Raw genomic sequence first — 27,927 nt, 5'->3', positions numbered from 1 at the left:
AATAACTGAGTATTGACCTAAAATGGAAGTGAAAGCAAATTTTAAATGAACTAAAACCAGATTTTCTGGGAAAGAACAGACTTGTCGTATACTGAGAGTTTGGAAAGAACAGAGAGAGGAGCATAGCTAGTAGAACCGGCAGAGAAGTGGAAATACATGAGTTAGAAAAATAGACGCTTTATTTGTCAAATGATCTTGAAGCCCTAGCCTGCAACATTGGTACTTCGTACCGTCGTCCTGATGTTAAAAGGTGGTATTGACTGTATAACGGGTGCTCCATAGTTGGCTCCAATTGCACAAGAGGAATTCTTACAGTAAACCTTTCAGTCTAGGGCCTTTGACTTTCTTGTCTTCAGGGTGTTGGGATAATACAGGGTGATTTGTACATATCACACTAACTCTCATCTTGTGGGGGACCCAAGAGCAGAAGAACTTTGACCCATTTGGGTCTCAGCCCATGGGACCAGCCTGCAAGACAATGGCTCTGCTTGGCCTTCTGGTTGCTGACTGCAGTCTTTTGGAGTTTCTATGGCAGTGGCTTTGGTCACTCGCCATAAAATGCACGCGTGCCTGCTCTTTATAGTATCAAAGGCTAAACTTTCAGGAGTGCACATGCATTGATTTCAGGTCATGATTTGTGTGTGGCAAATTAGAATCAAGCCTGGATGATCTGAGGTTCAAACCAGGGACCCAACCAGGGACCCAACCCCAAATTAAATTTGAGTGAAGCATTGATCTTTATTATGTTAAGTGTTTAACAACAGATCTAATCAGATTAGTTGATAACAGCATTGTGTCCATCAGCTAAGGTTTCTGGTGAAAGGTAACACTTATCTTTAGCTTCTGCTTTCTTGAGAATCGATACTTACAGTAACTTATAAAGATAGGCAGGCCTGCCAGTCAAGACACTTAAGTTATGATTTCCAGTAAGGATCTAAAGTGATCTTCGCACTCTTTTAATTACTCCTTTTATATAACACATCCATAAATGTCAAATGGTCTGCATTTTTCTTGCACCGTTATCCAAAGCACTTTACAATGTGTATTACATTGTAAATACACACACACACACACACACACACACACACACACACACACACACATACAAATACATTTTCATAAAAACATTTGGAAACTGAATTTAGAATAAAAAGAAAATAACCTATTCATCATTCATTACCGTAGGACAGTAGCAAATTTAGAAACTAGACTAGCTAAACAATCTAGACCCAGTCAAGCAACCGAACAAGTTCACGCTTTTGTATGAGATAGACGTGCTAGCCATGGCTTAACCCAGGCTTCACACCCACATGTCTAAGAAACGCTGTCCTAGGTCCAGGGCTGTTTCCTTCTGCTTCTGTGAGTTATTTAAAAAGGTTACATACTTATTGCGAGGGCTGATGACTTCATTTGCTATTTTTGTGCTTTTGGATCGGCACCCATCATAGTCTGAAGACTTGAGTTTGTTAGAGCTCACCAGTTCTCTTGTTTCTTGCTAAAAAACAGACTTATCAGGAGGGGAAAACAAAATGTCCTAACCTTTGAATTGAATGAGAGCTATATAAATGAGATACATTTTGTAGGCATTAAAAGGGCACTTTCCTATGAAGGCAGTCAGGTAGGTGCTTGGGCACTGGTTGGCTCCTAAGTTTGCACGTGCCTGTGGGGATCGAATCGGAAACTTTCCGCTTCCTATACAGCCACTCTAGCTCCAACATCCATTTTGCTATGATAAAGCAAAATATACTTGACTGGGTTGTCGTGTTGCATTGACATGGTATTCGCATGAACTTAAATTATTAATAATAATAATAATAACAAATGATTGATAGATAGATTATTTTCTTCAGTGGTTTGGTTTTACATGGACCACAATGACTAACAACTGTAGTTTACATACTGTTACTGTACCAGTTTTGTGGTACATTAAGAATACATTGCAAGGTGTGTCACCAATAAAATAGGTATAAACTAAACAGCAACAACATCCATTTTATTTTGTGGTATCTTATGAACATGTAGGCCTGTCACAATTATTACATCATTGCAATTATTTTAGATAATCACACTAATTCTTAATAATTGTCATAATGTTAAAAATGATAATATTTTTTCAAACATTTCAAAACTAGTGGAAATAGCAGATCTACAAACGCTTCGCGAATGAGCTTGTTGATCGGCTATTTCCACTATTAATCTCTGTTTTGAAAGGATGAAATAATTAAATATATAAGTTATTTGTCATATCTGCCCTGTGCAACTTTTGTTTACGAAGCCTAAAAGTCAAAAATAAATGTAATTTGTATTCATAATGTTCCACAGAAAACACAATTAAATCCTTAATCGCAATTATTTGAGTGACAATTAATCGCTGAGCTAAATTTCATAATCGTGACAGCCCTATGAACGTGTACATTTTTTAAATGTAGGAAAATATGGAATAATTCTATTTGTTTTTTTTTGCCATGGACGCTACTTCTGGCTAGCATTATTACTGGGATTATTATTATTATTATTATTATTGCCAAATGGTTGGCTGCTTGATGGCCTAGGATCCTCCAGGGACAACTGCTGCCTTGTGTGTTTGTGTGGTATTCTCACACGGTACGCCATATTACTCAAATAGGATATGAGCACACGCAAGCACAGCAATCCTATCTTGTCACTGTCCCTGTGAGGTTCATATTACACTAAAGGTGGCCTATAGCCTTGAGAGAGGAACAAAGGAGAATTGAGAGGTCTGCTGGCATAGCCTTGGGGTGAGAAAACTTGGTTATGCAATAGACGGAGGAGGTGATGGAGGTGTTTAGTAACCGACAAAGCATGAAAGAACTGAGTCAAGCCAAGACGCCTTGAGGCACCGAAGGCACCATGATGACGTGTACAGCCCAGATCTACGTTCATGGGAAATTCAGGGTCAGAATGTGTTTACTGGGTTAGTATGTTTACATACAAGGACTTGATGCATTGCTCTCAGAGGGCAGATCAGAGAAAATAGTATGAAATATAAGAGATGAAAAAGTAACTACAACTATAAAAGTAAAAAAAAAGAAGAAAAAATAACAGGAAATTGATTCATATCTTAGCTTGTCTTTGCCCAAAACAGCGGCCCTTTTAATCAGAATCAGAATCAGAATCAGTTTTATTGTCACATCACAGGTTTAAAAGGTAAAAAAGTGGGTGAAATTCGTTTTTGTACATCGTTCCCATCGCAACGTTAATTTCCATAGAAAGAAGAGGGGGGGGGGGAGAAGAAGAGGGGTGGGGGGCAAGTGGGAAGGAGATCAAAACAAGAGAGCAACAATATACAATATCATATATATATATATATATATATATATATATATATATATATATATATAATATATAATATATAATATATAATATATATAATATATAATATATAATATATAATATACAATATCTTCTCCACAAACAACGGAATAGAAAACTTGGTCAGTGATATTGTATTCATATTGACTGTCTGCTTTCATTGTAAACACACATACAGTGCATTCAACACTTCATTTAGAGATAGGAAGTTTGGTTTCTTTCGTTTTTAACAGTGCCATTTGCTACACCGGCTAAATACGCTAAACTGTCTGGATGACAATGGACTTTGCTACAAAATTCAACAGCTACCAGATCTCTCCCTAGCTGACCTCTGTGGCAACGCACAATGGGGACGATCGTCATTTAACACTGCGCCACTTTGAATAACAATAGCAGCATGGAGTGTCTTCACAGAAGTCATCATTGCTGCTTTTGATGGGGTGAGATAGTCAAGACAGTCTGATGGTGATTGGAAGTGACAATGACAATAATCCAATCAACATAAGTCATGTATTGAGGCTTAATGAGACGGTCAGTATAGATTGTTTAACAGAAAAGGAAGTATCTGGGATGCAGAGCACATAATAGTTCCAAGTAAAAAATAATGTCCATACAGTTGCCATTGAAAGAGAACTGGTTTGTAATGCTGAATGGTCTAATTTAAGAATAGAAGAATGCTGAATAAGCAATACACAAAAGGGATTCACTGCAAAAAGGAAGATATTGATTTCAAAACTAGTGTTAACACTATGTGTTAAATAGACCTGTAAGGGTAATTTTTACACTCAGAGTTAAACGAATACTCAGGATTTTACTAATCAACTAAGTTAATGCAGTGGTGTGAATATGCCAAAATATTTGTTCTCATTTGTGTTGTGTAAATCCAGCCGGTTCAGAATAAGTGTGTGTGTTTGTGGATTTAAGGTGACTTGTGTGCATAGTGTAAATGTATCCATTAGGGACCCAGAGAGCGTACAACTGTAACCAAATGAACCCTTACGGGTTAAATTAACACCCAGGTGTTTTACAGTCTGTGTTTGTCAAGTCGTCAGGGGTGGAGAGAGTGAGGCTGTAATATTCCTTTCCCACAGGGAGTGGGCGGAGCAAGGAGCATGTATTGTCTTTGAGAAAGCCTTCAAGGTGTGTATCCATGGCAGTAGGTGTGTGTGTGACAGAGAGTGATGTGGCCTATTTGACTCCCTTGTCTGTCTGTGTGTGCCTGCTAGACGATGAACCTCCCACACAGTGCTTTAGTTTAGGTGAAGATTGACGGAGGCTGGATACCCACGCAGTCATAATTGTTTTATGACGCTGAGTGTGTGAGCAGAGTACAACCTGCAGGACCACATAGTCGCTTTAGCAGGGGAAGGATCTACCTGGGCACACGCTTCACTGGACTCTGCGCTTTCCTCTATTATGCAAAACGCTCCCCGGCTTCCCTGAGAATGGAATCTCCTTGACTTTTGGATTTAACAAGTGTTCCTGCCTGAGGATTGTGTCTTTTATCAAAAAAAGGAAAAAAATATATAATAATGGTGCGTTTCGGGCGCCTCTCCTCCTGGCGTAGCTGGGACCTCCTGCATGTGGACTCAGAGATTCCAGAGGTGGCACCTCACCCTAAACCCCTATCCAGTGGCTGTGAGGTGAGATGAATTGACATGTCCATTACTTGGGATTCGTGCAATTAAAACTTGATATTGTACTGAGTTCACAGCCTCTGTTGGCGCTAGCACTTAATATTCTCTATGCTTGGTTCAAACTGGTGGCACTGACTGGTGAAGATTTTCTGCTGTATGATGCACCTCAATTGTGGAAATTTTAGATGTTCCATGGGGGTCTGTGGGTTCCATGGGGGTCTGTGGGTGGGTGGTTGAGCTTGTATTGGACATAGTAGGATCATGCTGGTATACTTTTTATCCAGTGCTTACATGTTTAGGGTCCCATTAAGTGACAAGAGCATTGTTTTGATACCTCTCCCCCTCAGGGCTGAAAGCCTCTATTTGTTCAACTGTTGCAGTGTTTTAGACAGGCCTTGATTACTGGAGCAAGGCCAGTGGTATGGAAATGGCCTTGAAACGTGCAGTATGCAGGCTGACCATCAAGGGTTGCTATTTATTCACATTTCCCGGCTACTGGCGTGCGTGTGTGTGTCACAAGTGACAAATGAAAGGAAAAGCCAACATAGTGAATAGTAAGGTTTCTTCATGATTCAAAATGGTTTAAATTGTATAAACGCTTACTATTTCATTATATGATTGGGGGGGGTTGGGGTCAGTTTCACCACATGCAGAGGGTAGACAGGTGAAACTGATGTTGGAATAAATCCTATGCATTTTTTAAATATTGCGGTTGACTATTATTAATTCCTTATATGGATAATTGTATAGGTCCTGTAGCAACAGTATGTAAGAAGATATTTAGATTACTTTTGAATGCTTATATAGGTACACATGTCATAATAGGATCATAACAAGCTTGTACCGTTAATCATGAAAAAGCCTTACTAAGGTACTTTGTTGTTTACTTTTTTTCTCCCTTTAATCTGTCACCCGTCTGTATGTATGAGCGTGACCCATACTTTCAGGAAGTTAGTGTTGCACTCTTTTCCCAACATTAATCAACTCACCTGATCAAGGGGAATCGTTATCAGGTGACCAGTATAAACAAAGGGTTTTAAGGTATTGGTGCTGCTCTCTGTGTGTGTGACTACTTGGTTTTAATACAATCCCTTCCCCTTTAGGGGGGGTCTGTCATCCTGTGCTTCCAAGCCAAGGTTAATGCCACAAAAGGCAGTGATGAGATAAGGCTGTGAACACAAGACTTGATATCATTAACCTGACTGCCCCCCCTCTAGCCCCACTGGACCAGTCTGAGTTCCCAGAGCTGTCAGCTCCAGAAAAAGAGGTCAGGGACTCTGAGCCACTGCTTGGGGTGCAACATTTAATCTAACTAATCAATGTAATGGATCATACAAAAATAATGATCGATAATTGATTCAAATTTAAAAAACAAATATTTTGGGTGGGACAAATGTGTTTTTCTTTCTAAATGTTTAACAAAAAAGAAAAACACACTTCTCTATTATTCGGTTAATTGAAAAAGTAATCGATAGAATATTCGCTAAGAAGATAATCGATAGTTAGCCACTACCACAGACTGACATGTCTACAAAGGAGAGACATTGTGAACATTGCTTAGCGAGATGAGGGGTTTAGTCCGTGCTCTTGAGGTTTGCTGCTACTTTTCAGAAGTTGCTCATATTTTAGATAAGAACAAGAATTGCTTCCTGCAGAAGTATGGCCGCCCTAGATTACATTCAGTTGCATGTTTTTCCAAATGTCTGCGTCTCTACTCTCACATTTTTATGGGTGGTGCATGCTTGATCTTATCTACTGAGCTGCCTACCTAAAGTATTGGAACAAGCATGTCAACAAGGAGAATTTCCCGTTAGGTGATTATCGTCCGTTGGTTCCTTGTTGTCGTCAGCGGTCAGCCAGAAGGGCTTTGTTTCTGGGCAAAACAGTGATTCAATACAGACTGCATACGCTCATACAGTAATGGGAGAGCCTCCCAATGACAACAAAACTTACCGCAAATCCAATTTCAAGTCATAACATAAATTTTTAATAGTAATTTGTCAGCTGAGATTTCCTGGGTATAGAGGAAATATAAACAGTTTGGACGGTTATAGAAAATAGATTTGCGTAGAATGATATGACTTGAAATGACACCGCAACTAGATTAGAAAGTGGCACTGACTGAAAAGTTTTGCTTTCGCTTAGAGTAGAAGGAGGAAATGGCCATTTGCGGTTGGGCAAAATTCCCATTCCCAGTTGTCCAGATTGGACAGAACTGAAGGGGTTTATAGTAAATGGAAACAATTTAGTGTGGGAATGAGTTTGTGACAGCCGTGGCTGGTGGGGTATGGGGTCCGTTTCACGTGTTGTTGGTGGGGGGAGTCCGTATAAGGAAATGGGGTGTCCAATGCCACTTAACCAAAGGGGAGACACTTTTTTTTTTTTTTTTTTTTTTTTTTACCCCACCTCCTAATATGCAGATGAAACCCCCTTTCCCCCTGTGGCTCCACCTTCTCTTTCCTGCCAAACACAATGGGACAGGATCCTCCTGGTTGCTATGACATCAAGCCAGTGTCTGAGCGAAATGCAGCAAGGCTGGACCGCTCTGTGAGTAGACTTCACCTCTCACTGTTTGGACAGCGGGACAGGGCAAGAGATACCTCCCAGTTCAAAGAGACTCTCTGTGACCAGGGTCTAGTCGGAGACAGCGGGATACACCGGCCTAGTAAGTGTGTGGCAGACAGTGAAAAACTGTTGCGAGTCAGGACCGGGACATTTTCAAGTTCAATAGAAGTTTCTTGATGGACAATAACCCCAAATTCTCACAGCTGTCGACACTCCGGACATGCAAATATAGCGTGTTTGTGTATTGTATGGTGGAGGGCGAACGGGGAGGCTAGAAGTTGAGAGAGTACAGCAGCTGGCACCAGTATGGGCTGCTATCCATGAATCCAATTGAAGGATTAGGATGGTTTTTGTTAGTTTTGACATGCCGCTGGCTGCACTGGTGAGTACTGTTAACTTGTGGCTCTATTCTGTATTTATATGAGCTGTATAATTGTACATCATTTTTTGCTTGTGTTTGTCTTTGAGAATTCAGTTTTCCAATACAGTTTTGTTGAAGAGATTTTAAAGGGTAAACATGGGCATGTGGAGTTTCCAGGACTTTAGTTAGCTTGTTTAGTGGTACATGTGAACCGATCTTCTTAGACATATTATATATCGTCTGCAAAATATCTTCTTCCTTATATTACATTTTTGTTGTCTATTTTTTCATGCAATGTTTTAAACATTTAAAAGTAAAAATTCCAGACCCCTACTGTAGAAATAGCATACTGTTTAGTTTGCGCTGTATTTGTCAGTCGGGTCCAGAGTCCCTATGACCACCCCGGGATCCTGAACGTGTTTTTCCTGTCGCAAGATCCCCCAGAAATCCCTTCAACTAGGCAGGAGAAATGGCATGTTTCCCCCTTAATGAAGCATCTCTAAATATGGAAGAAAGAATTGTACTGCTTTCCATTTCCCTCTGCTGATTTCTCAGTTTTGTTTTTAAAAGTGATATACAAAATCCCTCTGCTCTCTCTTACGCATATTTAAGAGAGATTGAAGGCCGTTGAGTTGTTTGAAAAGTTTCAGAACCCCCACTCAGAATTCCTGTCTTCTTGTCTGACCCAGCATAAACCATTTGTGTGCCATTACTCTCGTTAAGTGGTTTAGAGAGTCTTCCCAAAAAAGGGACCAAATGGGGGTCTGTGTAATGTAGAACAAAATTTACTGGAACGATGTACAATATTTATATTGCATTTTGTACACAGGGTTGTGTGTGCTATGCTATACACTCAGCACACAGTATTCATGTTAAGCCAGGTTGTAGTGACATATGGCCCACACTTCTGTTTATTCTTAGTCTGCTTGTTGATGTATTCCCAGGGACTTGGTAACACATTTTGTGTTTTATTGTGCCAATATGTGTCCTTAAATCTTGATTGCATGTGTGTGATGTCACACTGGTTATTATCGGCAAAAGAAAAATAGTTTCCTCGCTGAAAAAGATTTGGTCAACAGTCAGTAACCTGGAAGGAATGTATGTTCTCTGTCACTGTGTTACAAAGTGGGGTGGCGTCGGGAGGGGGGGCAGACTGTTGTTGACTCCTCACCAGTAGATTCCTCGGCACTGACACTTCGATGGCAAAAACAACTGCTTCCTCAGATACTGAGGTAGCTCCTTGTTTGTTTGCTTTGCCCTGGCGCTCGTAAAAGTGGATTGAGATTGCATGTGCAAGGGTGCGCGCGCGCGCGCGGGCCTGCTGACAGGGTAACAATGGAGGTGGAACAATGGCCAGACCCTGACCACCCGTTCCTATGGAACAATCTTGTACCCCCCCCCCCCCCCCCCCCCCCTTCGTTCCTTGTGATGTAACGAATGTTCGCTCAGAGGAAGTGGCATTCCTTCCCTCTCCTGTTTGTGTCTGCAGCCATTAGGATCCCCTTAACGGTCCTGCTGATGTCACTCACTCCGAATTCCCCCTTTGACTTCCTGTTTATCCTGCCTTTGTGTATCTGTCTCTTTCCTCCTCCTGCTCTCTCCATCCGTGTCACTGGAAAGTGCTCCCTCCCCCCCCCAAGGTGATGTCATCCCTCATTCCACTCTATTATCCTTTCTTTTTCTGTTAATCCCTTTTTCTTCCCACTGAAGTTCCACCTGGCTTCATGCAAATCGCTCACCTTGTCTGCTCTCTGAATTGCAGGGTCAGGCGCGACGGAGGAAGAATATGACGGAGTTCCTGGGGGAGGCGAACATCCCGTCCCCAGACACCCTGGGACAGATCGGGGGTTCCCTGCCCAGCGTGGGGGGGGGACCAGACAGCTGGAAGAACCGTGCCGCCAGCCGATTCAGCGGCTTCTTCAGCGGCGGTGCAGCCGGGGCTTTCGGCAAGGTAAGGACACCTCGGCCGCTCGCAGAGCGAAAAGCCCATGTTTTCATGCCTTGCGTAGCCCAAAGAATCACAACCCTTTAACATTCAAACGTAATTTGTGGCTTTAAAAGCGGTGTAGTGATAAGGCGGGCTTTGGATATGTCAAAGACAAAAACCCCAAATCAAAACGGTAGCCGGTTGTGGTTAGGAGGAGGAGGTCAGGAGGTCATATCCACTGAGCTCCAGTGAGATCATTTCCCTTCAAAGCCCCCTGTCTTGTCGGCTCGTATACTTTTACTCTGAACAAACAAATGCAACAGCGCTGGATTTGAGTAGGTGAGGAAAGGGCTTTTATGTTCACTTAATTTTTTTCCATTGTGTAATGGGATTTTGTGAGTTATAAAGTTCTTTCACATGGAAACCAATTTTATTTGCTCGGCCACATGCGTGTACAGACGCATGTACAGACGCAGGCAGGCAGGCAGACACACACACACACACACACACACACACACACACACACACACACCACACCCACACACACACACAATTACACAGACAGGCACACGCCCATACACACACTCCCATTGTCTTCTTCCCCCTGCTTAGGTCACATCTTGCGCTGTAGCAGATGTCCGAGAAAGACAGTATCTGTCAGTCACCTGTCAGTCAGTGCATGAGCCCATCTCTATTCAGCCTACCCAGCCCTTATTAACCCATTCGGGACCAGGCCAGAGTCCCACCTCTGAGACCTGGCCCCTTGGCCCCTGCACAAAGCAGGGGGAAACATGGCCAGTGCCTGTAGTCATAAAGAGCTTCTTGGAATAGCAATGCTAAACTGAGATCAGTTTACCTCTAAAGCTATTGTTAGACACCGACATAAACGTGACATAATTGTATATCATCCTAGATGAGTACTGTTTAGATGGGACCTTTTTTTATTCAATGTTTCTAATACATAAAACCTTGTGTCTCGATACATTTTCCATTGTATAGCTGTGGCCACCTCCTCTATTGTTCAGCTGGTCCCAATGCACAGAGCTCATTTTCATAACCACATGAGGCTTGCCAGACTGAATAGCAGCTACCAGTTTATTTAAGAATTGAGGCGCCTGTGAGGAGAGGATTTATATGCTAATACACAGGCTTGTCCCCCCTTACAGTTGGAATGTAACAATAACGTTCCACACAGAAGGTACAATGACATTAGTTCTGGCTTCTCCTCGCACGCCGTCATGCCGTTGACGTTGTTTTGACTAATGCAGCTTTGTTTCAGTTTAAGCTGTTTTGCCTGGTGGGTTATTCTTTTTTTCAGTTTTGTAGTAGGAATACCTTCCGCTCATGCCCCCATCTCTCTGTCCTTTGTCTCTAACAGGATGTTGACCGCGTGGAGCAGCTCCAGAATAAACTGCACAGCTACACGTTGTTTGGTCTCCCTAAGGTGCCACGGCAGCTCTCCTTCCACCAGGACGCCTGGGAAGAGGAGGAGGAGGAGACCAACCTGGCACTGGAGGACAGCTGGCAGACACTACTGGACAACCCGGAGGTAGAGTGTACACACACACACACACACACACACACACACACACACACACACACACACACACACACACACACACACACACACACACACTGTATTTACACAGTATGCTCCTTGTGAGCACACAAGGAGCATTCAGAGTTAACACTAATGATTCTACTGTGTGTAGGTACTCACTTAGACATTCATTGATGTCTTAACCTTAACTCCTTACGTGCTTATTTGAGCCGCACACACCTAAGCACCCCCTCCCGCAACTCAAACACTCTCCCTTGGGAATTCATGCCACTCTGTCTGTTTCACATTATGATCTCTAAACAATGTGGCACAGAAAGGGTATTATTTCTCTCATAACCTGTACTCAACCCTGACTATACTTTTTAGAACCTATTTTACCATGTTGTGTATGTGGCTGATACCATACAGTGTAGTGTGTGTGCAATGATCAAGGGATTGTGCGACTGTGAGCTTCATTTAAAACCCACTCAGTGTTTGATTGGTCTTTATCTTGATGGCCCAGATAATAACTCTTTGTTCCGTGTGAATGGTGTTATCATCATGGTAACAATGGCAATGACTTTGACCTGGTTCTTCCAACTTCTATCTGGGTAATTGCATCTTCGCGGTTAAATCGTCACTGTGTATGATGCAATTATGCAGGAATACGCTGCCTTGCTCTAGGTCATTGTAATAATGATGCAATCAAATAATGAATGAATGAATTTTATTTTGTCAGCATTTATTTTGGTCATACATTATGACAACATACACATTGTTTAGATGTTTAAAGATCACACATGATACTGTACATCAAAACAAGCTTGTCATATGTTGGTGTTTGTGCTCATAAGCAGGTCTTAACCAGGCGCCAGTTTCACCAGCAAGAGGCCATATGGGAGCTGCTGCACACGGAAGCTACCTACATCAAGAAACTCAAAGTCATCACTGATGTAAGTACAGTTATTGTACATGATGAACTACTCTGCTGTCCTCAACCCCCACTCCCATACATACAAACACACACACACCACATATACACACACACTTACAGATAATGCACTGATTTACGTCCGTGCGTAAATCAGTGTAGTTATGTAGTTATTATGTAAGATGACTTGGCCATGGTACCACGCTGTACTATTACACAGCACAACGTCTTTCGTAGCATGTTTCACGAGATGACACGAGACAATAAACCTCTGTGTAGGTTTTAAACAAAGATAGCAACTAGGATGAACTTTGTCCATAAGCAGGTTTATTACTCTGTAATCTGTACCTTCTGTGGGTCTGTTCTGCTGGGGAATATCTCTTATCAACTCTGTCTGATTGCAGTTTTTTGTCGGTTGCAATTTATTTTACTTGCAGTGGTGAGCTGAATGCTGTAGTGCTTAGATTGTCTTATTCACTGTTTCTCAACGTCAGGTCCAGGGACCACCGGGGTTCCAAATGGACTCGGTAACGGGTCTATAATTCTGAGAGTGTAGAAATCCAAATGTGTACACTCTCAGAGTTAAATTAACACTTGCTGCTCTTGTCCTCTTTCCAGCTATTCCTGTGCGGGCTGCTGAACCTTCAGGAGAGTGGGCTGCTGACGGAGGTGGAGCCCACCAAGCTGTTCAGTAACATCCAGGACCTCATTCTTCTTCACACGGCCCTGTGGAACCAGGTCATGCTTCCTGCCCTGGAGAAGGCCAGGCAGGCCAGGGCTCTGCTCGACCCCACTGACCTCCATCAAGGATTCAGGACGGTGAGTTGCTTCTTACCCTGCATTTATAAAAAAAAAGGAAGAATGTTCTCTCAAAACACTAATTAGTTTGCACACAATGAGACCATACAGCCTTTGTATTATCTGCATGGTGAGAATGGACAAAGAACATTTATATAGACTAATATTAATACTCTAAACACCATGCAAAGAACTTATACTGACTACAACTCACCAGAAAACGACTATAGAAAAGAATCAATTTATTTGTGTATTTAATAGATACAGTAAACAAGTCTTTCAAATGAACGAAGGCACTTGAGTTGTTTGCTTCTTCCAATATAATTGTTTTGGGCAGGACGTGACATGATCCTCAACCAAGTGGCAATAAAGTATGTCTTCCCCGTGCACGTGCACGTCATTAATGTCTCTGACTCATGTTTGTTCCTGTGTCGTTGGTTCAGTTTGGCTCCAGGTTCCAGCCCTACATCCGTTACTGCATGGAGGAGGAGTCGTGTATGGAATACATGCGCATGCTTCTCAGGGACAATGAGCTCTTTAAAACCTATGTCACGGTCAGTTAACACTTCTATTATTGCACTTTTGACCGTCTTGTCAGAATGACATCTCTCTAATGTTCAAAATGTTCAAAAATAGCCGACCTACAAGATCACAAGCTCACGCATCGCGTTGTGAGCTTGTGGAGTCGGCTATTTATGAACAATTTTAAATAGGACTCAAGTGGTTAATCGTGCTGTCAGCACAAACAACCCTAATCTTCAAAATGCACCCCTTGTCTGATATTGTATTCATTCATCGTTTTAATTTATAACATTTCTTTGTGTCCGTGTCTTTTTTCAGTGGGGAGAGACAAAGGAGGAGTGTAACCGTCTGAAGCTGATTGACATGATTGCAAAGCCTCACCAGAGGCTTACCAAATACCCCCTGCTGCTCAAGGGTGTACTCAAGAAGACGGACGAGTCATCGGCCCGCGACGCCATCAGCAGCATGGTGGTCACAGTAGAGGGCTTCATCAACAGTGTGGATCAACAGATGCAGCAGCGGCAAGAGCGACAGAAACTGGCCACCATGTCTGCCCGCATAGAGTCCTATGAGGCTGTGGAGGGCAGCAGTGAGGAAGTGGAGAAGGTGAGAGCGCCTCGTTGTTGCTGACCCTTAACTCTTTGACTGCCAGAGTATTTTCATAAAGTACTCCCCCAGTGCCAGCAATTTTCGTGTTTTTTTATTTTTATATTTTGAATTTTTCTCATGAAAATAATTTAAGGGCACATAATATAAAGACCCAGCACAAATCCGCCACTAGAGAGCAGCACATGACTGCTTGATCAGGTCGTTGGGTCTCTCTCACCCTTCTTGATAGATTAGACAGGGAAAAACATGAAAACGGATGTGACGTCCTCCCAGATTGTTTTGATCGCCAAAATTACGATGTGATACACGACGGCGATGACTGATCGTCACCCAGACCATAGATTATAGAAGAGAAACTGTCCGTTTGTCCGTCATACCGTGTGAAAGACCGTTTATTTACCTATTTTGGACGAAAATGACTGGGGAAAAGAATCAAAAACCGGAAACGGAATCCAGGTCATGAAACCGGATGCAGATGTCCGTGAAGTAAGTGGAACTCGAGAATAACATTGAATATTAAGCAGCATAGCGCAATCAGAGATTAAACAATGAACGCGCGTCCAGCGCGTCGACGGCCAACTGGACAAAGTAGCACTTGACGCGTTATCGCGTCGTCCGCAGTCAAAGAGTTAATCAATATCCTGATTATTGAGCCTCTTTGGTCGTGAACAAGAGTTAGTTTGAGACGTGACTAAATGGTGGTCTTTTTGTCCCGTCTTTCAGATCCTTAAAGAATACAGCCACTTTGATCTGATGGCCCCCATGAGGGGCACGTCACCGGAGGAGACTCGACAGCTTCACCTGGAGGGAGCGCTGAGAATGAAAGAAGGCAAAGACAACAGGGTAAGACTGACTGTTTTTCATTCTTATCCTGTTTTAACCAATATTATTTATCACAGTGTATCCGGTTTGTTTTATAGTTGCTTTATGTGAAATTGACTGGAATGCAGTGGTGTAAAGTAACTAAGTACATTTACTTAAGTACTGTACTTAAGTACAATTTTTAGATATCTGTACTTTACTTGAGTATTTCCAATTTCCAATACTTTTACTTCTACTCCACAACATCTGAGGCAAATATTGTACTTTTACTCCACTACAATTATTTTAAAACTTTAGTTACTAGTTACTTTGCAGATATAAACTATGATGTTATAAAACATACATTAACCACTTTAGTCCTATTTTATACTTAGGCTATTTTCAAACATTTTAGTACTTTTACTTTTGGTACTTTAAGTACATTTTGAATCCAATACTTCTGTACTTTTACTCAAGTACATTTTGAATTCTGCACTTTTACTTGTAACAGAGTATTTTTATATTGCAGTATTGGTACTTTTACTTAAGTAAAGAATTTGAGTACTTTTTCCACCACTGCTGGAATGGTATAATGTATACAAAAAGTATAGCATATTTAATATGAGCGTGTTTCCCATCCAGATGGATGTCTATTGTTTCCTATTCACGGACTTGCTGCTCATCACCAAGCCTGTGAAGAGACTGGAGAAGGTCAAAGTCATCCGCCAACCTCTCCTCATTCACAACGTCATCTGCAAGGAGCTGAAAGACCCTGGTGAGAGACAGTGTATGAACTCACATTGCAGCAGCTATTCTTCCTGGGGTCACACATCAGCTTTACATCAGCGTCAGAATCAATCAACTTCATTGTCATGTCACACGTCTACAGGTGTAAAAGAATGGGTGAAATATGTTTTTGTGCAAGCTCTCAGCATTGCAATTACAGGAAGAGTGAGAATAGAGAAGAAAGGAACACAGAACAAGTGAAATAACAGGAAAACACTGTGACCACTTTATTGAATTCAGACACCAGACAGATACAGATAGGGGTAAAGTGTGTATATATATATATATATATATATATATATATATATATATATATATATGAGAGGCAGTAAACATGTAATAATGTACATTGGTTAGAAATAAGGTACCAAAAACCAATCCAAAAAGGATTTTGGATTGGAGAATTTATTCTATTACTCCAACGCATTAACTACATTTAATTATTTTACTTTAAATATAGTGACTGTCACTGGAATGATCGATATTATCAGTTGACCTGTATTTGGATGGACATTCAAAATCACTTCACACTGCTCCATTTTACCTCCTGAAAAGTTGATTTGAGTTTTTCTCTCCTGGCTCCTCCCCATAGGCTCATTCACCCTCATCTACCTCAATGAGTTCAAGAGTGCAGTGGCAGCTTACACTCTACAAGCCAACAGCGCCACCCAGGGGCGAAGTTGGATAGATGCCATCTGCAATGTCCAGGTAGGAGAACCAGTTCATATTTGCCATTTCCCCGCAGCAGTGGTTCTCAAAGTGTGGTCCGGGGACCCCCATGGGTTTTTGAAGGGGTTCCAAGGGGTTCAGAACAAAAGTAGTTAAAGCAGTATCATAATCAGTTGAACCACTTTTATTTTATATTAATAATGATAATATTACAGCTGTTAGAAAATAGATGATCTACAAGCTCACGCATTGTGAGCTTGTAGATCTCCTATTTTCATAAACATTTTTAAATCTTGAAAAAGAAATTGTATGGGACCCCCATATGAATACATTTTAGCACAAAATATTTTCAGATCAGTTTAGGGGTCCTTGACATGAAAATGTTTGAAAAACACGCTGCCATCCGATGCCTTCTAACAGGACAGAATAGTCAAGCCATTGTTCTGGATGCTGAGTATATATATTTTTTTTATGTGTTTCAGAACCAGCTCCAGAGGTTTCGGACTGAGGAGCTTCTCCGGCAACAGAGTAGTCTGAAGACACGTGTCATGGGTGAGGAGATGGAGATCGAGGAGGATGAGAGCAGCACCTCCACAACCAGCTCCCCACGTCTGATACACAAAGACCAGCAGAACACTAGGTACTTGAGGGAACTCTAAATAATCAATAATTTAACTACTCACATATCACCATGAATATGTGAGTGGACATGACTATTTCCCTCTACACAGCACCACCATTTGATGTCAATTTGCATGTAACGTTTGGTCAAGCTAACTCGCTCTCTCTCCCTTCAGCCAATCAGATGGCTCAACTGAGACCCTGTCAGTGATGGACATTGATGAGCCAGAACACCAAGACTCTCCTTATCCAATCACAGATCCAGGGGAAGTTGGCGACAAGGCGCCTGACTCGGGCGCGGACACCACCCTGCCCATAAAGCCTGAGATCCAGGATCCAGAGGTAGGACCCGAGAGCGCGGAGCTGGACCCCCAGAGCCGCTCTCTATCCATGGATAGCGCCTACGGTACCCTCTCCCCGGAGTCCCTCCTGAGAGAGCTGCAGGCACAGCCAAGCCAGAGTGAGGGGGAGGAAACCGAGGAGGAGGAGGAGGGGGGCGAACCGGAGGCCGCAATTGTTGAACAGGAGGAGGGGGAAGAGGAGGATGCAGAAGAAAAAGAGCCGGAGCAGGGGGAGGAGGAAGAAGAGGCAGGAGACACCACGTCCCTCGGGTCCCAGCTGTCCGTCATCCAGTCGTCATCCAAGCCTCGCCGCCGGCCCCACGTTCAGTCCCGGCTCCACTGCCTCCAGAGGCCCTCCACGCTGTCCATGTCCCGCTCCGAGGACAATCTTCTGCAGCGCTTGCACGGTGATGTCCCCGCGTCCCGCCCTCGTGCACACACCCCCACGCCCCACGACCGGTCCACGTGTAGCGAAAGGGAAAACGCCACATCGTTGTCCTACAGCAAGAGCCTGACCGAACTGGGCCAGAACTGCATAGAATTGCTTCCCATCGACCTAGGCCAGTCCTATGACTCCCTTAACTCAACCGCAACCGCGGATAAACTCTGTGCGCCTCTGACGAGGGCACAAGCCAGGCAGGTCCAGGCAGCCCTGGCAGAGGCCTGCGATGCCAATGAGGCACAGCGCGGCGGCTCGGATGGGGAGACGGTGCCATCTGCCTCCATGGAGAGGAAGTGCGAGTTGGCGGGCGCGGGTGGCTCAGGGGGAACATTGGCCCAATGCAAAAAGTCTCCAGCACAACAGCACAAGAAGCTGACACTAGCCCAGCTTTATAGGATACGCAACACTCTGGTCCTCAACTCTACACTCACTGCCTCGTAAGTAATACCACTCCATGCTCACTTACATTAATTAAACACGTAATGTATTTCCTCTGTATAGTGTGTATGTATCTGTATATTGATTTAGTTGTGTGTGTTTTCTCCTTTCTAGGGAGGTATAACCACTCTGGTAGAAGACGAACCAGTGGCCATAACAAGGAACCACACTTGACTTGCGTGGATGAACTGAGTTCCTTGTGACACTCTAAATGCACTCTATCTGTCTGCCTTCTCCCTTCGCATTGCTTTTCTTGGACATTGTCTGAACCGTATTTTTCTTTTGCGTTTTGAACAATAGCAATCCATTTATGCTGTTTGCATTACTTTCCGTTAATTTTCTGCATGGAGGGGAGAGGCAGGGAGACATTAACTGCTTGCACTTTGTAATGGAAGAAGCATTAAGTGGCTGGGACTGTAATGCGGACTGGAGTATACCGGGTCGGTGGGGTGGAGCTGTCACCCCTGCAGGCAGTGGGAACAGGGAGAGGTGGGGCCTTAAGGCAAAGGTCGTGCCATCTCCTCCCTTTCTGGACCGGAGAGCTCACAGGAGTGGAGAGAGATGCCCAAATAGAGGAAGAGGCGCACCAAATCGGAACTCGCTAGAAACATGGTTGAATAGCAGCACCTGGGACATCTGAGTGTTTCCACCACTCCAGGTTTGCTTCAAGAAAAGAAAACAAATGAATATTGCACAGTCGTTGTATTTGTCGTTAAATAGAAGAATCACTAAAGGAGCGAATTGAGCGCAAGTTTAAATTTGTATACACACTGTGTACATTTTGTACACTTTGCACACAGTGTGTACAATCGAATTTGAATTTGTTTCCTGTTTATGCCTGCTTGTGTGTGCGTTTGTGCGTGTGTGAGAGTGAATGTCAGTTGAAGAATGTCTGGTATGTGTGTCTGTGTGAATGATACAGTGGTCCTTAATTCCAGACTGAACCAAATTGATTCCCATCTCCTGTGAATATGCTAACATGCCCAAAGATGGAAGACCCGAGCAGCCAAGATTTCAAATAAAGTGCACCGAAAGACCTGTGGTCCAGCAACCATTAAATAACTAGAATATATTATCTGTTGCTCTGAGTGTCCTTAACAGACCACCTCACAAAATGGCTGCATTTCAGCCAATATAGAGATCACTGAAAAACAAGTTTTTTTTTGGCTGTTGTTCTTCGGTTGGACTAATGCCATTTGGTATGCTGAACTAACGTGAAGATGATGGTTTTTGATTGCTGAGTAGAAGAAGAAGAATTAACTCACGAGTCAACTGAATGTGGGTGACTTAAGTTGTTTCAAGGAAATGTATGCACTAAAGTTGAGTATGGCGTGAGTGTGTACTCACACCAGGGGCCTAAAGGTATCAAATCGTAGGAGGAGGAAGAAAATAAAAGAAATCTACACTTAAGTAATCCATGTCTTGGAGCACCTTGTTAAGACAATTCATTTGTTTTTGTGTTTCTTCACAATGGTAACAATAATAAGAGATTGAACAGTGGTTTGGGTTGCATAATATATGTAACAAGTGAATCTGCAGAGTTTTTTGTTTGTCTTTTTCCACACTGACCATGTTCACATGGCAGCCATTTTCCTCCTACATCATAGTTCAGTGTATGACGACGAGTATAACGTAATTGCACAATGGCCGCCATGTGAATGGTCAGTAGGCTAATCGGATGAAAAAACATTGTTGGCTGGATCATTGACCGCCACTCTAAATTAAAGTGTTCACACTCACATTCAGCTGTTTCTGAAAAGTGATTTCATTTCCAACTCCTATAACCTTTTTCCCCAATGTTGCCCAAACCAAATAGTTTAACTTTGTTTACTTTTAGTTTTTGTTTATTTGTAATATTTATTATACTTGATATTGTTTATATTGTTTGCTTTCATGATTTGTACATTTTCTGTTGATGTAGTCTTAATAATTTGTGTTTCTTTGTCGGGCATAAAATGTGCTACGAACCAAAACCATCCGTTTGACCTTTTCAGGAATGTCTCTAAAAGTGTCTTACAAAATAAAACATCCGAAAACATTTTGTAATCCTTATTTTAATGTTTTAATCCAATGTAATGGAGTGATTTGAGGAAAGCGCCTGGAACAGAATGCCCACTCAAATTAAAAACCTTGACTGGCCATGCAATTCTCCTCGTCTCCTGCTTTGATACAGTCAGCCAGCAGATGGAGACAAAGTATTTAGGATGGTGAGAAGGAGTTTGAAAGAGGTCATGGTCATGTTGGGAAATGATACCTTGCATCATCCTTATCACATTGTAGTGCCAACCTGTACCTGTTCGTCTTTGGGTCATATCAGCGAGTGTACATACATAACCAAACCAAATAAAGACCTATTTTCAGTTTTCAGACATTAGTGATTGACACTTAAATATTAAGAGGGCAATACTTTAATTTGTATAATTTTGTTATGATTTTTATTTTATTGTATTGGTTTCCACAAATATAATATTATTATGCACAATATACATATTTAACAGAAAAGAGAGATATGGGAAAAGTGTTGTGCAGTTGAGGCAAGAGCCCATAGAGGGGCTTTTAAGAAAACCTCACCTTTCATCACACTATCTTTTACTACTACATTATACTTGCTTTTGGATTAAACCCTATTGACTGTTAAGGGCTTGATATAATCTTTGAGCGTGGTGCTGTGCACCGTAAATGACAGATCTACAAGCTTGTCACACTGCGAGTCTGCGACGTGTTTTGAGCTTGTAGATCTGCTTTGTTAACTGTGCGACACTGGAGCACAACAAATTATAAATCCGCCTTTAAGATCTGTCATGTTAAATATTAATTAAAATAATATATAGAAATGACTGGGTTATGCCTTATCTACTATATAAACATATGTATGTGTATGTATATATATATATATATATATATATATATATATATATACATATACATATACACACTGTTTGTTTGTTTGTATATATATATATATATAGATATATATGTGTGTATATATACAATGTATGTATATATATATATACATATATATATATATACACACTATATATATAGTTGTGGGGAGGTGGGATGGTCCTTGAAGATTGTGTGACATATGCTAGTGGTCCAGAGCTCTAAAAAGATGGAGAACCACTGTTCCAGTGCAATGCTATATGGCCAAGGTGTATTTACAGGTGATTATATCAGCTAATCGGTGGATTACAGCATGTTGAGTCCACACAAGCCCCTAATCGGCAGAGAAAAGACAGCGCAGTCCTCTGGGATTTTCCTGTTAATCTGGCCCAGAATTCAAAGGCCCCTCCCGTTCTCACATCTGGCCCTGTGGGATTTAGTGTTGTACTCCTTGATTTTAAAACAATTTTATTATGCTTTATCGCTGGTATGCTGGACTTTAATCATTAAAGTGCAGCTTTCTATTTTAATCGCAAAGTAATTACACGTCCCTGCTCTATTAGCCTCGGGCAAGTAATAATGGGGATGGAGCACACACCCTGTAATGACCTCATGTTGGGGGCATCCTTGTTGCCACTAGTAATGACATGATGTATACAGTAAGAGCAGAATAGTTGTGAATGTGTCCACTCCAAAGTAACTATAATTCCTGTTGAAATCAAACTCATCCTATTTTTCCCCTCCCCCCTCCCAGAGATACTGAAATCAATCTCCTTGGCAATACATGCATTCCAACATGTTTTCCAATGAGATTTTCCATCCCCCCCAGGCCATTTCAGTATTATGTTCTTTGACAAGGTGTAAGGTTAAGTGCTTTAAGAGTAAAACGTAGTACGGTTTCGTACAGTGAAGAAACAATTCATGCAAGTTACACTGTAGCTTGCATTACATCCTATTGCAATGTTTACACTGTATTATGGGGCTATGTAGGGTTAACACCACTTGCCATGACAGATGTCAAAAAGCATGCTGTAAAAAAATGTCAGATTAACACAAAGGGGCACTTTGGCAAATCCTGATTATGGGAGCACTTTCATTTATTAAACTGCACCAATCCCCGGTACACTTCCTGAGCAGGATTTAACGGAGGATCAGGTAGACAGCATTGTCTGTCTAAAACAATCCCTTACTAAGCTCTGCTTGTTTCCTGCTGTCCTGGGCCCCGGGCGGGCGCGCTGCATGGCTGGTTGCCTGCCTGTAATCTCAGTTGGGGGCTTATAGGTCACTATTACCACTAAACATTCCCATTAATCAACATCATCCCCGTTAGCGGGACTGTGATTGGATTTAGGACATGTTTTACAGGAGTAGAAAAAAACGTGAACAGGGAACTAAAGCGTGTTTACAAGGGCTGTGCTGTGAAAAGGCCCGTGGACAAGTGGCAGCCATATGGAATGGATAACCATGTGAACAGCTGCCCTGTATCAGAGCCACACTGATCGAGGTAGCCTCTGCCATTAGGGTTGTTGTGGTTGACCTTCATGTGATGCATAGGGCCACAGCTGAACATCTGGCCCTTGTTTGTGCCTATGAGGGGCCACTGTGAGAGGAAGAGGAAGTAGACAAGTAAAGTAAAAAAGGAATATGGATACATGACATGTGAGACTCTGCATGCTCAGACAACCTTGTGGCCCATGTGGGATGGTAGACTGATTTTTTTTCTTCTCAAATGAGCCTTTGAACAGACATTTTTAACAAATTAGCACTCATGGTTTATTAAACAGTTATGCTTTGTGGAAGGTGTTTGAAATTAACCAGTTGCAATCATTTATTGAACATTTACGTCTTTAAATTAAGCTTTACATCAGAATTTGAACCAGTGCACATTTCTAATATCCTCTCTCTACCTGGATAGTTTTAGGAGATTAATCAAATCACTGATTTACCACTGACATAAGGTTTGAGAATAGCATTAAGGTGATAATAGTACTGCCAGATGCTGTCTGGCATAAATTCCTTCCACAAAGGCATGGCATATGTTCAGGGATCAATTGTCTTTAGTTGTGTTGTTTTCTCGATTGAGAGAGCACATGACACACACATTCCTCACCTCAGTAATTGTATCAGCTTATAAGAAGCTTACTGTAATTTCAATATTGTCTTTTTTAGGATTGTAAAACATGAAATGGGAATCACAAGGATATTTCTTAATTAAATGGACAATCCATTCAGAGGTATAGCAACTAGTGGAGGATTATAATGGGACTGTAAATACACATTTAATATTCACAGTGCATTGACACAATTAATATTACAGTGCGTATAATACTGTACCTTAAATCAGTGGTGTTCAAAGTGGGGTCCAGGGACTCCCTGTGGTTTTTGAGGGGGTTCTGAGGGGGTCCCCGGCTAAATGAGTAGAGTAAAACTCTATTCATTTGAAATTATTACAATACCAAAAAAAAAAAGATATTATGAGGAACAATATGTGTATCAAACTGCGTGTGATTTTCAATTTCCTCTGGGGATCAGTTAGTATTTCCATTCTATTCTTCTGTTTCACTATGGCCACTGATTGAATATTGATTGATTGATTGATTGATTGATTGATTGATTGATTGAATACTTTATTTAGAAGTTTGCAGAAAAAAAGCATATGAAAGTACAGTTCGAATACAAAGTCAACTAAATAGGATAAAAAAAAAAAAAAAGCCTTTGGCTTGTTTCAATTGGGGTGACATTAAATGACAGACAGATATACACTACTATGCAGAACATTATATAAACAGTTAACATTTTGAAACAAGAAAAACTACAAATATGTACAGTAAACAGTTCGAGGGGGGGGGCTAGGTTAAGACTTTTACAGGGGCCAGTTTCGAATTGCAGACACCTGAAGGTACTCTTTTAGGGCAGTTCAACCTGCAGCCTGTCCCTGTCCGAGACCAGCAGAGCCGAGTCATCCCCGAACATGTCAAGAACAGGTTGCAGTCACAAGCTGATGACATGTCGTTTACATATATCAGGAACAGTAAAGGTCCTAGTATGCTTCCTTGTGGAACGCCACAGCTCACTAGGAGGGGGGGGGTCGCATTCCAGTACTTAAATTGAAAATTACTAGACTTCTACTCCATTACATGATCTCAGAGGCAAATATTGTACTTTTACTCCACAACAATTATTTAAAAACGTTAGTTAGGCTACTAGTTAGTTTGGAGATTTGTATTATTGCGAACGCAGCGGAAGGATGCGCCGGCGCGCCTCCGCGCAAGTGGAGCTTACTATGAAACTGTGCTCGGGTTGTGTGTGTGTGTGTGTCTGTGTGCAGTATTGTGTGCACTGCCTGTGTGCAGCCGCGCCCCCATGTGACTCATGCTCTCATTGGCTGCTGACAGATCTCAGAGTGCACTACAGTGTGGCTGAAATCCGCCTGCCCCTGGGTGACTAATTACACTCCTCTGAGAGAAATATAGCAGCTACAGTCAAAAATAACACATCTAAAAGCATCTACACGAGTTCATCTATTGGGAGATCTAAGAATTCCATGTCATTTGTGCATATTTCACGGCCGGATGGCAAGTTGAAAACGCCTTAGTTCGAGGACAGTTTTACATTTCTTCTTGCTAGCTAGCTATGCTGTAACATGGGATTCCAAATGACTAATTTGCACTTTTAAGAAAAACAGAGCCAGATACAGTCAAATAAATAAGATTTTGGGGGGGGGGGGGCAATAACTACAATTTCGAGCTGCTTTCGCTTCCCGCGTTCGCGGTCTTACTTGTTATTACAAAACATACATTAGCCACTTCAGCTGGGTAATGTATGTTTTGTAATAATAGCTTGTGAGCTTGTAGATCTGCTATTTTCAAAAGATTTCTATACATTTTGAAAACTTGTGAAATGGGATATTCTGCACAATGAGTAGGCTACTTTAAGTATATTTTGATGCCAATACTAGTGTACTTTTACTCAAGTATATTTTGAATACTGGACTTTTCCTTGTAACAGAGTATTCCTGCATTGCGGCATTGATATTTTTACTAAAGTAAAAACTGTGAGTTACGGAGCCCCTTAGGGGACATTACTAGGTAGATTGTTTTAAGGGTAGGTACATTATTTTAAGAGCTAGGTAGATTGTTTTAAGGGTAGGTACATTATTTTAAGAGCTGGTGGTTTATGTTTTCTGGTATGGAAAAAAAAAACATAGGCTATAACATTTTTTTTGAGGGATGAGTTTTTTTTTTTGAGGGATGAGTTTATTTTTTTGAGGGATAAGTTTATTTTTTTGAGGGATGAGTATTTTTTTGAGGGATGATTTTTTTTTTTTGAGGGATGAGTTTTTTTTTTTTGAGGGATGAGTTTTTTTTTTTTGAGGGATGAGTTTTTTTTTTTTGAGGGATGAGTTTTTTTTTTTGAGGGATGAGTTTTTTTTTTTGAGGGATGATTTTTTTTTTTAGGAGGGATGAGTTTTTTTTTTAAAAGAGGGATGAGTTTTTTTTTTTAGGAGGGATGAGTTTTTTTTTTAAAAGAGGGATGAGTTTTTTTTTTAGGAGGGATGAGTTTTTTTTTTAAAAGAGGGATGAATTTTTTTTTTTATGTTAGTTTTTTTTTTCATGCATGACAAAAAAAAAAAACTTTGAAAAAAAAAAAAAAAACTTGGACCAAAAAAAAAAATTATGCCTATCTTGAAAATAAAACCTCTCCTTTTCAAAGTCGCTATTTATAGAATAGTGGAGCGGCTAAGAGAAAAATCGTTCACTTTGTGATGCAAGCATGAAATTTGGTACATTTACTCTTCAAACCCCACTCTTTTCAAAAATACCGCTGGCCACGCAAAATTCCAAAATGGCGGCCCACAAATCCAAGATGTCTGTCCAAAAGTTAGGTTTTTCCTTTATAACTCGAAATGTATTGATTTTAAGCACCATAAATGTATTAAAGTTGAATATAAATTTGGGCATTGTGGATATTTTGGTACCACGTACATGACTGTATCTATTACGGTTCTTGAGATACAGCATATAGGTACTTTTACAGACTCAGGAGAGTAAGAAATGTGCAACATTGATTGTTAATAAGTGAATATGGTGATATTTGGTGTTATTTTCATAACCTGTTATTTTCAGTAGGGTTATAACATACAATTCTAAATCCAAGATGGCGTCCAAGATGGCTGCCATTAACTTGAAGTAATCATATCTTAGCAACTATGATACTTTTTTTTTTGGCGTGCATATGTTTTTTGGTCTATGAATCCAATGGGGCCATTGCAGTACAGAATTTAGACGTTGATAAAAGTGGATATTTTGGTACCTCGTGCATGTCTATATCTATTGCGGTTCTTGAGATACAGCTTATAGGTTCTTTTACGGAATCGGGAGAGCATAAAAAAGAGGTTTGAGTTACACCTCACAGTTGCAACTGCACAGAGCTGTACACATGAGACCCAGTTTATAGCACTTGCACCTGCCACGACAGCCACATTTACAGCCACATTTGGTAAGCTGTTTGCACGTCTTGGCTATTGGAGAGTTGGCTGTCCAGAAGACCTGCCATTCCTCACCAACCTTCTGCCATCCCCAGTCTGCAGGGTCCTCTGCTCCTGGCTGACACTGGGTTGCCTGGGCCCACACACAACCAGCCTGGTAGGCAGCACGCCTGGTGTGTTGGAGCAAAGCTGCTCTTGTTGGTGGGATTGACTCATAAGGCCTCTGCTTTCTGGCAAACATGTCAAACCTGGCCTCATCCACAGTAGCAGCTGTGCTGGATCTGTCATACATTAGGATGACAAACCTCTTCAGAATCTGTAGGTCACAATCCTCCACTGTGGGAGGGTAAATACCCAGTTTGGAGAATACAGGCGAGACCTCTGGGCATATGTCCCATGTCTGCCAAGCAGTTTTCTTGCCTTTGTCGCGGAAGGCTGACACGGTGTCACATCCTGTAAAGGCATGAAAGAATAGCAAGCTGATAGCCGCATCTTTGTGCACGCCAAACATGCTGCAGAACATGGTAGCCAATCCATCCTGATCAAGGCAAATGACACAGATGTTCTCATCTTAGCAAGTGTCTTCGCTGCTCTTCAAGAGGCTGGACTACAGCAGATGTGGGTTGCATTTGGACAAGGTCAGAGCCTGCGCTGGATCAGTGTGCATGACCTATTTCATTTTGTTGGCCAGGAGAAGGTCAAAGGCATGCTATTCTTTCATGCCTTTACAGGATGTGACACCGTGTCAACCATTCCGCAACAAAGGCAAGAAAACTGCTTGGCAGACATGGGACATATGCCCAGAGGTCTCGCCTGTATTCTCCAAACTGGGTATTTACCCTCCCACAGTGGAGGATTGTGACCTACAGATTCTGGAGAGGTTTGTCATCCTAATGTATGACAGATCCAGCACAGCTGCTACTGTGGATGAGGCCAGGTTTGACATGTTTGCCAGAAAGCAGAGGCCTTATGAGTCAATCCCACCAACCAGAGCAGCTTTGCTCCAACACACCAGGCGTGCTGCCTACCAGGCTGGTTGTGTGTGGGCCCAGGCAACCCAGTGTTAGCCAGGAGCAGAGGACCCTGCAGACTGGGGATGGCAGAAGGTTGGTGAGGAATGGCAGGTCTTCTGGACAGCCAACTCTCCAATAGCCAAGACGTGCAAACAGCTTACCAAATGTGGCTGTAAATGTGGCTGTCGTGGCAGGTGCAAGTGCAATAAACTGGGTCTCATG

General features: G+C 41.8%; 1 protein-coding gene across 17 annotated transcripts in view; it reads left to right on the top strand.

Moving 5' to 3' along the window:
* Positions 1-20,359, top strand: part of plekhg5b (pleckstrin homology domain containing, family G (with RhoGef domain) member 5b) — a gene marked incomplete at its 3' end in the record, with an annotated part of 69,890 nt that extends 49,531 nt beyond the window's left edge. For 9 of the 17 annotated variants that reach the window (XM_080445608.1, XM_080445597.1, XM_080445612.1 and 6 more), the window contains 12 exons: positions 9,659-9,847; positions 11,202-11,372; positions 12,218-12,316; positions 12,913-13,113; positions 13,536-13,646; positions 13,933-14,220; positions 14,947-15,066; positions 15,667-15,799; positions 16,403-16,518; positions 16,962-17,119; positions 17,277-18,320; positions 18,436-20,359. In XM_080445608.1, the coding sequence (XP_080301734.1) occupies positions 9,659-9,847; positions 11,202-11,372; positions 12,218-12,316; positions 12,913-13,113; positions 13,536-13,646; positions 13,933-14,220; positions 14,947-15,066; positions 15,667-15,799; positions 16,403-16,518; positions 16,962-17,119; positions 17,277-18,320; positions 18,436-18,445 (2,640 nt within the window). The other 8 variants (XM_080445609.1, XM_080445606.1, XM_080445604.1 and 5 more) reach the window with 6 other exon arrangements.
* Positions 20,360-27,927: the final 7,568 nt, after the last annotated feature.

The sequence above is a fragment of the Gymnoscopelus braueri genome (assembly GCF_963280865.1).
Source record: "Gymnoscopelus braueri genome assembly, chromosome: 12".
Classification (NCBI taxonomy): domain Eukaryota; kingdom Metazoa; phylum Chordata; class Actinopteri; order Myctophiformes; family Myctophidae; genus Gymnoscopelus; species Gymnoscopelus braueri.
This window is presented reverse-complemented; position numbering and strand designations above follow the sequence as displayed.